This window comes from Bufo bufo, chromosome 8, assembly GCF_905171765.1.
Source record: "Bufo bufo chromosome 8, aBufBuf1.1, whole genome shotgun sequence".
Classification (NCBI taxonomy): Eukaryota; Metazoa; Chordata; class Amphibia; order Anura; family Bufonidae; genus Bufo; species Bufo bufo.
The window spans coordinates 135317080-135333018 of NC_053396.1; the positions used below are offsets into that span (position 1 = coordinate 135317080).

The 15939-nt window shown below is 39.4% G+C and overlaps 1 protein-coding gene across 1 annotated transcript in view; it reads left to right on the top strand.

The window, feature by feature from the left end:
- Positions 1-15939, top strand: part of NRK (Nik related kinase) — a 336723-nt gene that overhangs the window by 61687 nt on the left and 259097 nt on the right. Inside the window, exon 3 of the mRNA XM_040442402.1 lies at positions 13570-13626. Coding sequence (XP_040298336.1) covers positions 13570-13626 — 57 coding nt within the window. The remainder of the gene's footprint in view (positions 1-13569; positions 13627-15939) is intronic.

The following is a 15939-nucleotide window of genomic DNA, read 5'->3' on the forward strand; positions in this document are numbered from 1 at the left end:
TAAAAAGTGGGATTTGGAAAATGATTAAAAAATTTCAAAATTTGCTTCTAAACTTTAAAACTATGTAACATCCCCAAAAAATAAAATATCATTCCCAAAATGCTACAAACATGAAGTAGACATATGGGGAATATAAATTCATCACAATTTTTGGGGGTATTACTATGTATTACAGAAGTAGAGAAACTGAAACTTAGAAATTTGCAAATTTTTCAAAAATTTTTGTAAATATGGTATTTTTTATGCAAAAATTTTTACTTTTTTGACCCAATTTTAGCAGTGTCATGAAGTACAATATGTGACGAAAAAACTATCTCAGAACGCCCGGGGTAAGTCAAAGCGTTTTAAAGTTATCAGCACTTAAAGTGACACTGGTCAGATTTGCAAAAAAATGGCCAAGTCCTTAAGGTGAAATAGGGCTGAGTCCTTAAGGGGTTAAGTAATTTTTTCTTCAATTTTTTCTTTCTTTTTAAAATCAAAAAGCAGATAATCTTGTTCATCATTAAATGTTATTTCTTGCTGTCCAGTACAAATGGTGCTTAGTTTTATGGAGGTCCTATAGATGCAGTCTACTATCTAACCTAGGTTAGCAAAAGTTCACTTGCATGTGGAAAGGCTCGATAAGAACATAAAAAATCTCCCATACACTGCAATGATAATTCATTGCAGTGTATAGAAGTAATCTGAAGCGATCACACATGCAAGTCCCCTAAGTGGCTTATTTATTTAAAAATAAAAAAAATGTACAAATTCAAATCATCCCCCCATAATAAAAATAAAGATAATTTGCACTGCTGTATCCCAAAATACTGGTACTATTGAAATACAGTATAAACATTTATCCCATTCGGTGAATGCTGTAACTCCACAGATATAACTAAAATAAAAAGTTATGGGTGTCAGAATATGGAGATCTCAATAAAAAATAAATGTATAAAAATAAAAAGTATTAAAACACAAAAAATATATATATATAAATGTGGTATCTCTGTAATCGTACTGATCCATAGATCGAAGGTAAAATCTCAGTTTTATCGCATAGGTAAAGTCAGAAAAACTAAACCCATAAAACTGAAGGAAGTGCATTTGGTATTTTTTTTTTCCAGTTTCCCATTACCTCATATGCAATATTAAATGGTGCCATTAGAAATTGCAACTTATTCTGCAAAAAAAAAAAAAAGCCCTGATATGGCTACGTGAACAGAAAAATAACAGAATTAGAATATACTTATGGTTATGTGGCCAGTCATACATCATCTGCTTCAAACTTTCTACATAAATGTATCTATAGATCATAAAACACTGAGCTATCACGTTTTTCGTCTTACGTTTAATTTAGGCCTCATGCACACGACCGTTGTTGTGTTCCGTTCCGCAAAATGGGGTTCCGTTGTTCCGTGATCCGTTTCCGTTTTTGTTTCCGTGTGTCCTCCTTTATTTTTGGAGGACCACCAGACATAAAGGAAGATAAAAAAAAGTCTAAGTCAAGTTTGCCATGCAAATGATAGGAAAAAAACGGATGCGGATGACAATCTTGTGTGCCTCCGCGTTTTTTCACGGTCCCATTGACTTGAATGGGTCCACAAACCGTTTTCCATGAAAAAATTAGGACAGGTTATATTTTTTGGACGGACTGGAACCACGGATCACGGACACGATGACAAACGGTGCATTAGCCGAGTTTTCAACGGACCCATTGAAAGTCAATGGGTCCGCAGAAAATCACAAAAAACTGAACAACGGACACGGAATAAAACAACGGTCGTGTGCGTGAGGCCTTATAGAACAAAAATGTATAAATGAATGCCTCTGACAAATGCCATATAGTGGTGTTCATCACCATAGAGTTCCATTGCAAAAAAAATTATATATATATATATATATATATATATATATATATATATATATATATACATACATACATACATACATACACACATACACAGGTGAAACTTGAAAAATTTGAATATCGTTCAAAGTTTATTTATTTCAGTAATGCAACTTAAAAGGTGAAACTAACATATGAGATAGACTCATTACATGCAAAGTGAGATATTTCAAGCCTTTGTTATAATTTGGATGATTATGGCTTACAGCTTATAAAACCCCAAAGTCACAATTTTGAGGTACCCTTTGCTCCGGGGATATGGATTAATTAGCTGACTAGAGTGTGACAGATTGAGCCTAAAATATTGAGCCTTTTCACAAAATTCTAATTTTAAGTTGCATTAATGCAATTCCTTTTAATTTGCATTACTGAAATAAATGAATAGTCCAATTTTTCGAGTTTCACCTGTGTGTATATATATATTTACATATACACACACACACATATATACAAGGAGAGCTGAGACCCGGGTGTAGGGGAAACAGGCCTCCTAAAAGCTTGCTTATGGACTTGAGGTAGGGAGGGTGTGAACTAAGACCCAGGAGATAAGGTGACTTTCTTGCTTTATGAACTTTTCGTGTGTGTGAACAATCACCAAGACTGCAAAGTGACTTGCGTTTTGTGCTATACCTTATGTGTGAATAAACACTGAAGTTTTGCTTTACAAACTGTTTTTTGCCTCTGTACTGCATCCGCTTACCCTGCCTACCAGAGAGAATCCCTACAATACACTACGGACGCCAGGAGACCCTCTGCCACTGTGACACAGGACCAGTATATGGAGGTGCCTCATCCACTTACAGGGAACTGTGTCACACATCTATGACTGTGCTTTGCTGCTTTGCAAGTTAACTCCACCAGCTCTCCCATATACCACTGTATACAGCGCCTAATTCATTTATAGGTGACTGTGATTTTAGTCTACTGCTGTCCACCTCGTGATTGATACATCAGGGAGTGTGGCTCCTGTACAACAGTATCATCCGATCTTTACCTAGTGGACACGCAAGTAGCCGATTGGTTTATTTTCATTTTGAATAGTTCCCCGTCATTGGGAGAATATACCATATTAGTGAGCTGCTATTGATATCTGCTGTATTTACTCTTTTGAGACCAACGTACCATTTCCAGTTTTGTTCTATAAACTGGAAATATCCTACTCGTTTACTTTAAGTGTTTTCAGATCTAAGTCTTGACCTCATCCTGGTCAGGTATCTACCCAACGGGTCCCCTAATGAGCCCAACTATGTATGGGTGAAACGCGTCGGGCCGATGGCATGATAAACTAACACGGCATGTATTTGCTATAATATCAATTTTACAGCTATCTATTATCAGGATCGGTTTACGTTAGTGATATACAAACTTTAAATCTTATTTATTTCATCAATTTATTATTTTCTGTGTATATATATATATATTTTTTTTTTATTTTTTTTTATTGAGAGTATATTGAGCTACTACTTGTGCTAGTGAAATTTTTTCAGTTAGCATATACTAACTGTTAGCTTTTCCCCTATTCAGGGCCATCCTAGGGCGCTCAGGAGGTTCTTGATACGGGATCGCCCCTATCGGAGCGGCCATTCCGTTCTTAGGCAGGGCATTATAGAGTTAGGCCAGTTTGAGGGACAGAGTCCATAGGATATTATATGTGGCCCACACATGCCTATCCGTGTCCCTAAGTGCAGAGGATTGACTCATTTAAATCTAATTTTGTTTTTCTTTTATTGTTTTCTTTATGTTATCACTAGGGTTATTTTTTTTATTTTAATGATATATAATAAAGGCTATGTTTTAGGGGTGGCAGTCTGTGACTGCATGTAAAAGTACAGAATGACTGTCAGGATCAATACTTTGCTGGTACTTGGGTTATGTACAGTGAATGTAAGATGAACATAAGACAAAACTGTTAGGAGAGCATACAAGAGGGAAGGCTACATCACAGGAGAGTACTTTAAAAGGATAAAGAAACAAAGACATAATGGGGGTCAGATATTAAAGACCTGCATTTCATACGCCAGTCTCTAAAAACTCAGCTGGAGGAAGATCCAATCAATTTATTAAAAGAGGTCCATGCGCCTGACTGAAATCTCCAATAGTTGATGCCTGGTGTAATGTGTGCCAGTTTTCTGGCACGCACATTGTCAAATGTGTGGAGCCGTCGAGGTCAAGTCTGTGGGCCATCTCCCCCCACCCATGTCTGACAACTTTCTGGAAAAGTGGCGAGGGTGTCAGAAACAGTTTTAAAGGTGCAAATTTTCTAATTTTGGTCACAAACTGGCACAAGCAACATTTGCAGCTTTTCTAAAAAAAAAAAAAAAAAAGACAGCCGTAATAAAATTACTAAAACAGATTATGCATGAACTATCATCTTCTATCCATCATCTTAAAGGGGTTCGTCACTGTATTAGTAGCTGCACATCTGCTGGGAACCCCACATACATGCAGCTGGTAACAGGGCTTCTTACTTAACCAACTGTTCTGAACTTTCAGGGACTGTCCAGGCAAATTTGGGCTGTTCCGGGCCAAAAATGGGTGTGATTAGTAATAAGCCCTCCTATAAGTGGATGGTCCCAAATGGAGTTGGAGCATTCCTGGGGCCACGATTTTACCAACCTAAATGTGCAGTGGTTTTATATGCCTAATTTATGTTTACTAGCAGGTACTGTTGCTAGGGTGGTCAGATGTCCAGCTTTAGGCTGGATAGTGCGGGGTCCTGGCTCTCTATCCTCTCTGTCTGTTTCAAGACCTGGCCAGACACCGAGGTGCCCTTTTCTGTGGCTCCAGGCACAAACTGACTGAGGTATTCTCTCACCCCCAGTCAGTCACTACAGCCGACGGACATGTCACTTTGTGACCGACTGGGGGGAGAGAAGCACTTCGGGCCTTCACAGCTCCCTTTAAGGTCTTCCAGTCCTTTTTCTTTTCTTTTGCGGTCACTGTAACTGGGAGAGGGGCATGACTTTGCAGAGTTGGGGTGTAACTTAGAATGTCCTGCTTTTTGGGGTGAAGCAAGTGACCACCCTCGAGGGTCATGTGACCATCCATCACTTCATTTAGGCCTGACTAACACACAGAGTTTGGTCAGTATTATGTGATTATGAGCCAAAATCAGGAGTGGAGTCTAGACAGATATGAGGTATAATGAGAAAGACTTGCTCCTGTTCTGTGTTTCTGACCTGCACCTGGTATTGGCTCACAATCACTGATGGAAATCCTGGACGTGTGAAAGAGGCCTTCCACTGGGAATGGACAGGGGAACTAGTCCATGCAAAGTCGGTCACCAGTATCAGATATATATATATTTTAAGTGGTCAAACCCTTTAATAGCACCAATTATATGATAAATCCACATCACTGGTGTGTGCTCCTGGACACCTCATACTAAGAACAAATTTCCAAATGATGGATCTGTATTGTATGGTTCTGTAACGGCCTAGACCAGTGATGGTGAACCTTTTACAGAGCGAATGCCCAAACTGTAACCCAAAGCACACACATATAGCAAAGTGCCAACACAGCAATTTGACCTGAATACTACAGTCCAGTATAGTATCTCTTTCATGTACTTTATCATTTAGCTATAATAGCCTGTATACATTCAATGTGCTACCTGTGCTGTTCATAGTGCGCCCTGCACTGATAAATGGCAGGAGAAGTTTAAGGCATATTGGTACACCATAGAATTTTGCCAGGGCATAGGTGCCCACAGATATGGCTCCAAGTGCCACCTCAGGCACCTGTGCCATAGGTTCACCACCACTGTCCTATACTGCACCTTCCTTTGCCTCCACAACTGCCTTGGATTCCGCTTTTAATTTTCCAAAGAAGTTGCTCAAAATGAAAGGTGGAATCTGATTGGTTGCTATGGGCAACTAAGACAGATCTACTTTACACCAGTTTAATAAATGACCCCCACAGTATCTTCATTCCATTGAGCGCCTAAATAAAATTCCCCTGCTCCAGGAACAGTAACATTAGCAAAAGGGGATGAAGATAAGTGGAGAGTGATCAGATTCCTTTTTTTGGGGGAGTAATAAAAGGACTGGGTTGTGAGTCAGCAATGTGAGAGTGGCTCCTAAATTTATTACAAGGCCTTCTGTACTCCACGTTTGCCCCCAAGAGGGAGCTCATTTTAGATCTTGTAGATCAGCTTTCAATGTACAAGACCTACATGCAGCACATATTACTGTAATCTAAAGATCTTACTAGATACATTTAGGTAAAAGGAGGCATAGCTTCCAGTCATAGCTCAGCTTTGAGAGTATCCCGATTTATCTGAACCCTTGAGGAGACAGACTGAACAGAAGTACTGGACGTCGGAAACGTGTCTTTCCCTTAACGCAAGCCAGCAGACACAGGACAGAGTTTCCAAAATGTATTTTTATATCATAACAGTCATTTCCATGTGTGAAGGATGTACAGAAACCTATCATATCCGGAGCTATTGTTCAGGACTATAAGGTTCACTTCAATATATCTTGTCAGCGCTGGTCTATAAATATATGCAAGGGTTATCCCACAGAAAATATTCTATAGATTTCAAATCTGGGTCTAGATAGTTCTGTGCACATCATTAAATGTAGGATAGACACAGGTTTTATTGAATAACTCATGGTGTCATATTCAGCAATAAACAATCAAATATCATAAATAACCTAGTAGATAATAACAAACTCCAGTATGGATGAAATGGCCGCGGTCTTTATTCAATTTTGGGGGTAACAAACCAAAAGCAAATAAACCATTATAACTTTGAAATACCCATAAATAATAAAGTCCATTACAACTTATCTTTTGTCCACCCAGAAGGCTGGGCGACAAACCCCCCCCTTCCCCCCCCACACACACACAAAATTCCAAAGGCCGCAACATATCTTTCGGGAGGGCGGGTGGGACGAACTTTCAGCTTGAATCTTGACACTATGACTGAATCCTCAATGTAAGTACTGCTCCATAAATAGACGAAATTCCCGCCACAAAGGGCCCATCACCAATCAAAGCTCAATTTAAAAATAAAAAATATGCCCAGCAACCAGGCAGCAACAGATCTAACCAATAGTAACGCTGGGTAAACTTGCCCAGCAACCATCCAGCAACCAAATTGACCAATCCTGAAGCCGTCTGTCTTGTCACTGGCTTACTGAAAATCTGAGGAGAAATTAAGAGAAAATAGGAGGGGGGGGGGGGGGAGAAAAAACACAAAACATCCTATGTTTTCAATGACACCATGAAGGGCAAAGCAAATTCTGGCCGTGCCCCCGACAATCTGTATAGTGCCCCCTGTTTATTATTTTTCTTATTTCTCTGCCCACCTTGCTAAAGATGCACCTGCGCAGTTTCATCCTTCAAGTACCACCAGCCATAAATATTGTTAAAAGCTGTAACAGTTTCAAGAATAGAGCTGCAGCAGAAAGGAAACTCCCCCTTAGAAAGGACACAACTCTAATAAAAGACATACCCTCTAAGCTATGATGGGGAGAGAGTTGCTTCAGAAAGGATACACCCTCTGAGAAAAGATATACCTCTTGAGATGCCAAATATAAGTAAATTTAGCAGAGCAATTGGATCAATGAATAGGGAACTTTCTGGATCCATGTGAAGGACAGGGCAGGTTCTAGCTTTTTAGAAAGAGATGGTCATGTACTATAGGATGTCTGATTTTCATTTTTAACACGAGTCATGGGATAACCCCTTTAATGTTGGTTAAAATCCAATTTGTCAGGGCTAACCCAATATATAGTAAATTGTCTACCGTTTCCATCAGAGATCTTCTGACAAATATTTCATTTGCATGGACAACTTTGGAGTACCATCACTATAGTCTTTCGAGAAAAAAAATAATACGCAAGTTGTAGATACCCAAAGAATGTTATATACCAACTTTCAAGGCAAGTGGAGCATATTTCATTGGAGGCAAATTCATTTCTACAAGAAAGTTCTTAAAAAATTCAGCAAATCTGACTTAAAAACTAATTTCAAGAAATTTGCTCATCATTTTATATTTACATATTTCAGATGGGTGCATTTGTTCTGGGGTTTTTCTGCATCCATATTTCAGAAACCTTACAAAAACAGAAACAAAAATAGTTAAAACTTATAATAAGGGATGAGTACAGGTGAAAAACAAAATACCACAAACTAGGAAAAAGTAGATATAATAAGGGACTAAAATGGGAAAAAGCTGCTCGTGAAGGATCCCTTAGATCATATAATAAGGACCTTATATCATATAATAAGGATCCTTTAGATGGCCTTAGATCATATAACAAGGAACTAAAATGGAAGAAAAAGCCATATTGTGCATCCGGATTGATCCCTTAGATCACTACGTGCAAAACCAGGACACTTGAGTTCACTTCCACCAGGGATCATTTGATCTTTGAGATCTGTCACTGCTTATATAGAAATGAATAATACCAGTGTGGACAGCGCCTTATTTCAGATTTGGCATCCAGCATTTAAATAATTTTACATGAATTCTAAACTAAGCTTCCAATTTACACCACATGAACCCTCTCTAAAGAGCTAGATAATATGACAAACAATACATTTTATTTCCATAGTGAACAGTGAAGTATATTCTATATGATTTATGCCACAGACACAAGATTACTGTATACTACAGAGCAGCAGCAGATAAAAATAATTTCTAGCAGACATAAAAAGAAAACATCTGGCTCCCCATGAGAGGAATTCTACACAAAGTGCGACAAACCTAAAATGTTTAATCGTTCAGGATATTTTCACTGCTTCCTTCTCTCTTGTTTATATCAAAGGAGATTTCTATTCCACCCTTTCCTGCCTCCTGGACATTTTTAAATGACTGTTTATCATCATTGTATTGTATGCTGCTTACACCACAGGTGTTATTTTTATTCTTTGTGTCTACAGAGAAAATTTCGTAATGTCTGCATTCAGTGGACCTCTGCAAACATTACATAAACCAAGTCAGATGCCTTGGGTAAACAGCTGGGGAAAAGTAAAGGTGCCCATTGTTTGCGCATGCAGGAGAGAATGTTTTACTTGATCTCATCAAAATACAAATCCGAATTCATGCAAATGTAAAAAATGTAATAATGAAATAGCATTATTAGTCTTAGTACAACTCCAATTCCACAAAGGTTGAGATGCTGTGGAAAATGTAAATAAAAACGAAATGCCATGATTGTCAAATCTCATAGATCCATATTTTATTCACAATAGATCATGGAGCACACATGATGAGATGTTGAAAGGGAGACATTTTACAATTTTATGAAAAAAATAAAATAATTGAGCTTCAGGACATCAATGCATCTCAAAAAAGTGGGGTCATAGAGAACAAAAAGCTGAGAATGTAAGCAGCACTAATAAAAAGTGTCTAGAGGAGCAATTTGGATGCAAGTCACATAACTTGATATGAAAAGAGCATGTAAGATAATCAAACCTGGGCAGAGGTTCACCAATCTCTGGAAAACTATCTAAAACTTCAACAATTTCATAAAAATGTTCCTCAACGTAAAATTGCAAAGACTGAGTATCCCACCATCTATAGTACACAATATCATCAAAAGATTGAGAGAATCTGGAGAAATCCATGTGTGCAAGGGACAATAGTCAAAGTTGGATGCCCATGATCTATAGGCCCTCAGATGGCACTACATTCAAAACAGGCATGATTTGGAAATCACTGCATAGGCTCAAAAATCATTGTCGAGGAATGCAGTTTGCTGTGCAATCCACAAATGTAAGTTAAAGCTGTATCATACAAAGAAGCCATGCAGTATGTCAATACAATCCATAAACACCATAGTCTTCTCTGGTCCAAAGCTCATTTAAAATGGTCTGAGGCAAAATGCAAAACTCTTCTTTGGTCATATTAAATCAAAATTTAAAATTCTTTTTGGAAAATATGGATGTCGTGTTTTGCAGACTCAAGAGGAGAGAAACCATCCAGCTTGTTATCAGTGCACAGTTCAAACTCCTGCATTTCTGATGGTTTGGGGTTGCATTAGTGCCTATCACATGGGCAGTTTACACATCTGAAAATTCACGATCAATGCTGAACAGTGTATAGAGGTTTTAGAATGAGATATGCTTCTATCTAGACAACATCTCTTCCAGGGAAGGCCTGGCATATTTGAGGAAGACAATGCATCTATCACAACAGCATGGCTTTGCAGAAGAAAAGTCTTGGCGCTGATCTGGCCAGCTTGCAATACAGACTTTCACCAACAGAAAACATTTGGCCCACATTTGTGAAACAAAATACGGCAAAGAAGACCTAGGACAGTTGAGCAGCTAAAATTCTAAATCAGACAAGAATGGCGGGCACAATATTCCTCTGATAAGACTCCAGCTATAAGTCTCCTCCCTATAAGCCACACATTTACAGACTGTTAAAAGAAGAGGGGATGCTACACAATGGTAGACATGGCCCCGACGTAAATTTTTTGAGATGTAATGCTGCTTTCAAGTTCTAAATGAGTTAATTTCTTTTAATGAAATGTTAAAATGCCTAACTTTTAAAATCTATGTATTCTATAATCTATTGTGAATAAAATATGGGCCTACAAGATTTGCAAATCATTGCATTCGGTTTTCATTTACATATTACACAGCGTCCCTTATTTTTTTGGAATTGGGTTGTACTATGCATATTTTTTCTATTGAACATGAGTACAGTCATGCTTTGCATTCAGATTGTCTATAGATCCATAGATGAGTCATACAATTTAATTTTAAATTCAAGTACAAAAAAAATATAGTAACTTAAAAAATAAAAATACATTTAAATATATCTTAGTGCAGCAAGCCTCTGAGAAGCCGGTGCGAAGGATAGGAATGATAGTGGCCCTCATTAGATGTGTCACAGTACTCCCTTAAGATGTTGCTTCTTGGGGATCAGTGCAGTGGAAAGGTGATATGAAGAAGCAGGCCAGAAGAAAAAGTATGAAAGTCTCTCTTTACTTAGTGCAAAATATAACTTGTGGTACATCCAGCAATAGTAGGTACAAAGTGCAGGTTCAGTCACCAAGTGATTAGGTATGGTGGCTGGTTAGGTGGCAATTAAATGGCATTAGCAGGCATTTATTGATATAGGTATCCGTGATGTGATATAGCCTTGAAGAGGTCTAGGTGATGGCTGTGAACCATAGCCCCTCACCTGCAGCGGGGTTTGTAAAGCTGTGGTTTTGCTCATCAATCTGCTGACTAGGCACACTGAAGTACTTTTAAAGCAATGTTCTTGACTTCACAGGAGAACTGGTTACAGTACCTTAGAGTAGGAGCTCTACTTCCCCTCTCCTCTCAGTCCAGATTCAAATGACTCTCTCTCTCTTGGCAGGAACTAGGAAGAACTCACTCCGAGAAACAGGGTGGTTAGCCATTTTTTTGTCAACCATAGCACATCTGCTAGAATACATAATACAATAATGCATAAAACAACATTAGCAATTGCAGATACCTCCAGGTCTGGGGTACTCCATTATCACCTCCATAATACCACTGCATCATTTTTTTGGGGTATATGTATCCTCTAAGTCTAGTTCAGGATCAACCCACCAGTTTTGTATGTGATTAATGTTTAATCTCATGACTGTCAAGGAATTTTACAGAACTGATTTCAGACACATTTGCAGTTTTTTGGACATGCGCTGCTTATTTCAGGTCTTCATACAACATCTCTAACAGGTTAATGTAAGGACTTTTCCTAGGTCAATTCAAAACTGTAGTTTGGTTCCTCTTTAGCCATTCAGATGTAGACTTTGTAGAAATTTTATTTCAGTTGTTTTAGTCCTTAGACTATCTAGACTTTATTACACCAGTACCATCTTTCAAAGTTGGCACGGTCATCCTATTGTGGAAAGAGAACTTACACCTTCTCTAAAGTTTTTTTTTAATTAGTCCATATTAAAGGGTTTCTACCACTTCGTTTCACATAATTAGCTGTCAGACACTAGCGATCCGCTAGTGTCTGCTCTGCCAAACCATCCTTATATAATTGTTTTTGGGGCAGCCGTTTCGCTATAAAAAGAACTTTTATTAATATGCTAATGAGCCTCTAGGTGCTATGGGGGCGTCATTAGCACCTAGAGGCTCCGTCTACCTTCACAAACTGCCGCCGCCCAGCGCGTCCCTCCAGCCCGCCCATCTCCTCCTGAATGCGATCCTCCCTGTGAGTGCCTGTATTCGGCGCATGCGCAGTGAATGTCTGACCGCTTTCCTGCTCAGACATCTCCACTGCGCCTGCTCGATGACGTCATAGTGCTCCGAGGAACAGGTGCAGTGGAGATGTCTGAGCAGGGAAGCGGTCAGACATTCACTGCGCATGCCCCGAATACATACGCTCACAGGGATGATCGCATTCAGGAGGAGATGGGCGGGCTGGAGGGACGAGCAGGGGGCGGCAGTTTGTGAAGGTAGACCGAGCCTCTAGGTGCTAATGACGCCCCCATAGCACCTAGAGGCTCATTAGCATATTAATAAAAGTTATTTTTTTAGCGAAACGGCTGCCCCAAAAGCAATTATATTAGGATGGTTTGGCAGAGCAGACACTAGCGGATCGCTAGTGTCTGACAGCTAATTATGTGAAACGAAGTGGTAGAAACCCTTTAAGGCCAAATATACATTCCTTCCACTGACTGGAAGTCACAACTTGGGACTGATCTCATCCATGACACTACATCTCATGTACAGATCACAGTGCTACAGTTTCCAGGAGTCCTAACTCACATGGCAATTTGAGTTCCTTGTACTTACAATATTCATATATTATATAGTAACAGTTTAGTAGGTAATTGGCAAAATAGAGGACTATGAAAGAGCATGGCGAACCGTTTGAAACACCGAATTTCACCCCAACTCTCGAACCCGGCAAACATTTTCATCCATCTATTTTAATGGGACAATTTATTGAAATTTAATATAATTTTCTTTAGATATTTTATAGTTAAAGGTCTGAAATAACAGCCTTTTGAGCATCCAGTATAAAATCTGACCGGGGAGTGATTGAAATATCAGACAATGGCCTTCAATAGAGAAGCTACAAAAGATGTACTAACCATAACTTACATCAAATAAAGCAGATAATGACCGCACACACGGCTGTGTCACAGAACAGTGTTCATTAGTGGAAGCATGGGAGATGTTTTATCAGGTGTCTCGCTTTTCTTTGTTGCTACCAAAACTTAATTAGCGGGACTTTTTTTATTTTTTTATTTGCGACATGATTAGGATTAAAATGTTGTTCCTAAAGTCCCATTTACGCCAAACACTAATGTATTAAAAGCCGGAGAAAAGTGAGAAAACAACACTTAAGCATTGATTGAACCTAAAGCCATCTATTCATTAAAAATCTGTTCTCAAATGCAAACTAACAGAATTAAAATCTAGTCTGTCCTGCACCTCAAATGTCAACAAGTATATAAATTGCTTCAAGTTAAATTCATTTGTTACACTACCATAATGTAAAAAAAAAAAAAAGAAGAATAACCCATCAGTAAAACGACTTTTTAATTTTAATCAACAAAAAGGATAGATTTAGAAATTAGTTGCTTGTTTGGTACAAGCTGGAGATCTGAGGACCGGCTTTAAAGTCTTCAGCTGGCTACAGGAATAATGCATTTCTATACAAGAGCTGTTCTTTAATCATTTGTTATAATGAGGTTCCTTAGTCACTCTGGTCTTTATCTTTACAGGGGCGGCATGTGAAAACGGGACAGCTAGCAGCAATTAAGCTTATGAATGTCACGGAGGTAAGTTGGTTGTTTTCTGTCTTATAATGTGACAGTACCAATTGTTATCAGAGTTTGCCTCTGGTTTGCAGGTGTTTTTCTTGAAGTATTACGATATCTATTCAAATTAATAGTGGAAGTCAGGAGGGCACCTGTGAGGAATTAAAATCCCCCATTGTAGTCTATCAATAGCAAAGATGATTAGAACATTTATAATTTGCTTTGTCTTCATAATTATTGAATTGAACAGCAAAATGCAAATAATACAGTTTAGCGATTTTATTTTCTTGTTTTATCTAGATTCTGTAGGATACGTTCACACCTGCCATTTTTTTTTATCAAATAGTTTTACCAATTAAACATACCAGAAGGTATGCATTCAGAAATTTAGCAGGCTGCTCCAGCGGAGGGAATAGCCTACCGAAATTCATCGCATCTGGCATAGATGGATAATTCTGTGAACGGATGGACCTCTATTGACAATAATGGGACATTTTTGGTTTCCAGCAGAAATGCCGCCTTTTGGACGGATAAAAAATCCTGCATTTGTGAACGCAAATGTGAACCTAGCATAAGGCATTTTCTTATTTAAGGGGTATTCTCATCTCAGACATTGGTGGCCAAAGTGACCCCCCCCCCCCTCCCCCTGTGCAAATGTGGCTGTCCTCTGTTCACTTCTATGGGATCTCTGAAAATAGCCGAGTGCTGGCTCAACTATTTTTAGCAGTCCTATGGAGCGGAATGGAGAGGTGATCGTGCATGTGTGGTGCACTCTCCATTCACTCCTATGCAAGTTCTGAAATTATTCCATATACATGAATGGAGAGCTCATGCATGGTGCTCTGTCCTTTGCTTTGGGGTCCCATTCTGGAGATAGGTGCGGGTCTGACAATCCTCTTGGCTCAACAGATCTTGAAATGTGTAGTGCGAGAGGAACCAACTTTAAAGAAGTTGTTCACCCCTCGGACCCTCATGGGCAGACCCATCAGCATGGCTGAACCTGCAAAGAGAGTCATACTTACATGATCATGACCATTGGGTTTCGGCTCCTTCACTCCACCCAGCCAATGCCGTTCTCAGGTCTCCCTGTATCAACATCCTGATTGACATAGGTCACATGATCACTGCAGCCAATGACTAACGGCAGAGGTTACATGTCTCCCATGCATCACGTGACCTAGTGATATGATACATAAGAGACACATCACAGATGCAGCAGCCACGTGACCCACATCAAACCAGATGTTGACGTGGGGCATTCAGAGCAGCAGCTGCCTGGGTGGAGCAAAGGAGCCAGAAACATGGGCCCCAGGGGTGAAGTCCTTTAAGAAAAAAAAAGATTTTATGATACTCAGAGATATATAGGATATACATCTTTTGACAATGGGCATACATGTACAGTACAGACCAAAAGTTTGGACACACCTTCTCATTCAAAGAGTTTTCTTTATTTTCATGACTATGAAAATTGTAGATTCACACTGAAGGCATCAAAACTATGAATTAACACATGTGGAATTATATTCATAACAAACAAGTGTGAAACAACTGAAAATATGTCATATTCTAGGTTCTTCAAAGTAGCCGCCTTTTGCTTTCATTACTGCTTTGCACACTCTTGGCATTCTCTTGATGAGCTTCAAGAGGTAGTCCCCTGAAATGGTTTTCACTTCACAGGTGTGCCCTGTCAGGTTTAATAAGTGGGATTTCTTGCCTTATAAATGGGGTTGGGACCATCAGTTGCGTTGAGGAGAAGTCAGGTGGATACACAGCTGATAGTCCTACTAAATAGACTGTTAGAATTTGTATTATGGCAAGAAAAAAGCAGCTAAGTAAAGAAAAACGAGTGGCCATCATTACTTTAAGAAATGAAGGTCAGTCAGCCAAAAAATTGGGAAAACTTTGAAAGTAAGGGCTATTTGACCATGAAGGAGAGTGATGCTAAGCATCTCTGGGAACTCCTTCAAGACTGTTGGAAGACCATTTCAGGGGACTACCTCTTGAAGCTCATTGTTACGCTGAGCGCTCAGGGTCCCCTGCTGGCCTCGGAGCGCTCACAGCGTATGCCCCCAGTCAGCACTCCAGCGTCTCGGCTTGTGCGTCCTCGCTCTCTAGGGCGCGCGCGCGCCGGGACTCTTAGATTCAAAGGACCAGTGCACCAGTGATTGGTGCCTGGTCCAAAGGGGTTATTAAGGGTTAAGGTTGTGAGAGGCAGTGCTGACTTAATTAGGCTGCACCTGTGCACTGCCCATTTATACCTTCTCCTCCCACAGCCTTCTGCCGAATCTTTGTGCCTTGTGCCTCAGAGAAAGCGTTCCCTACGATGTTAGTTTG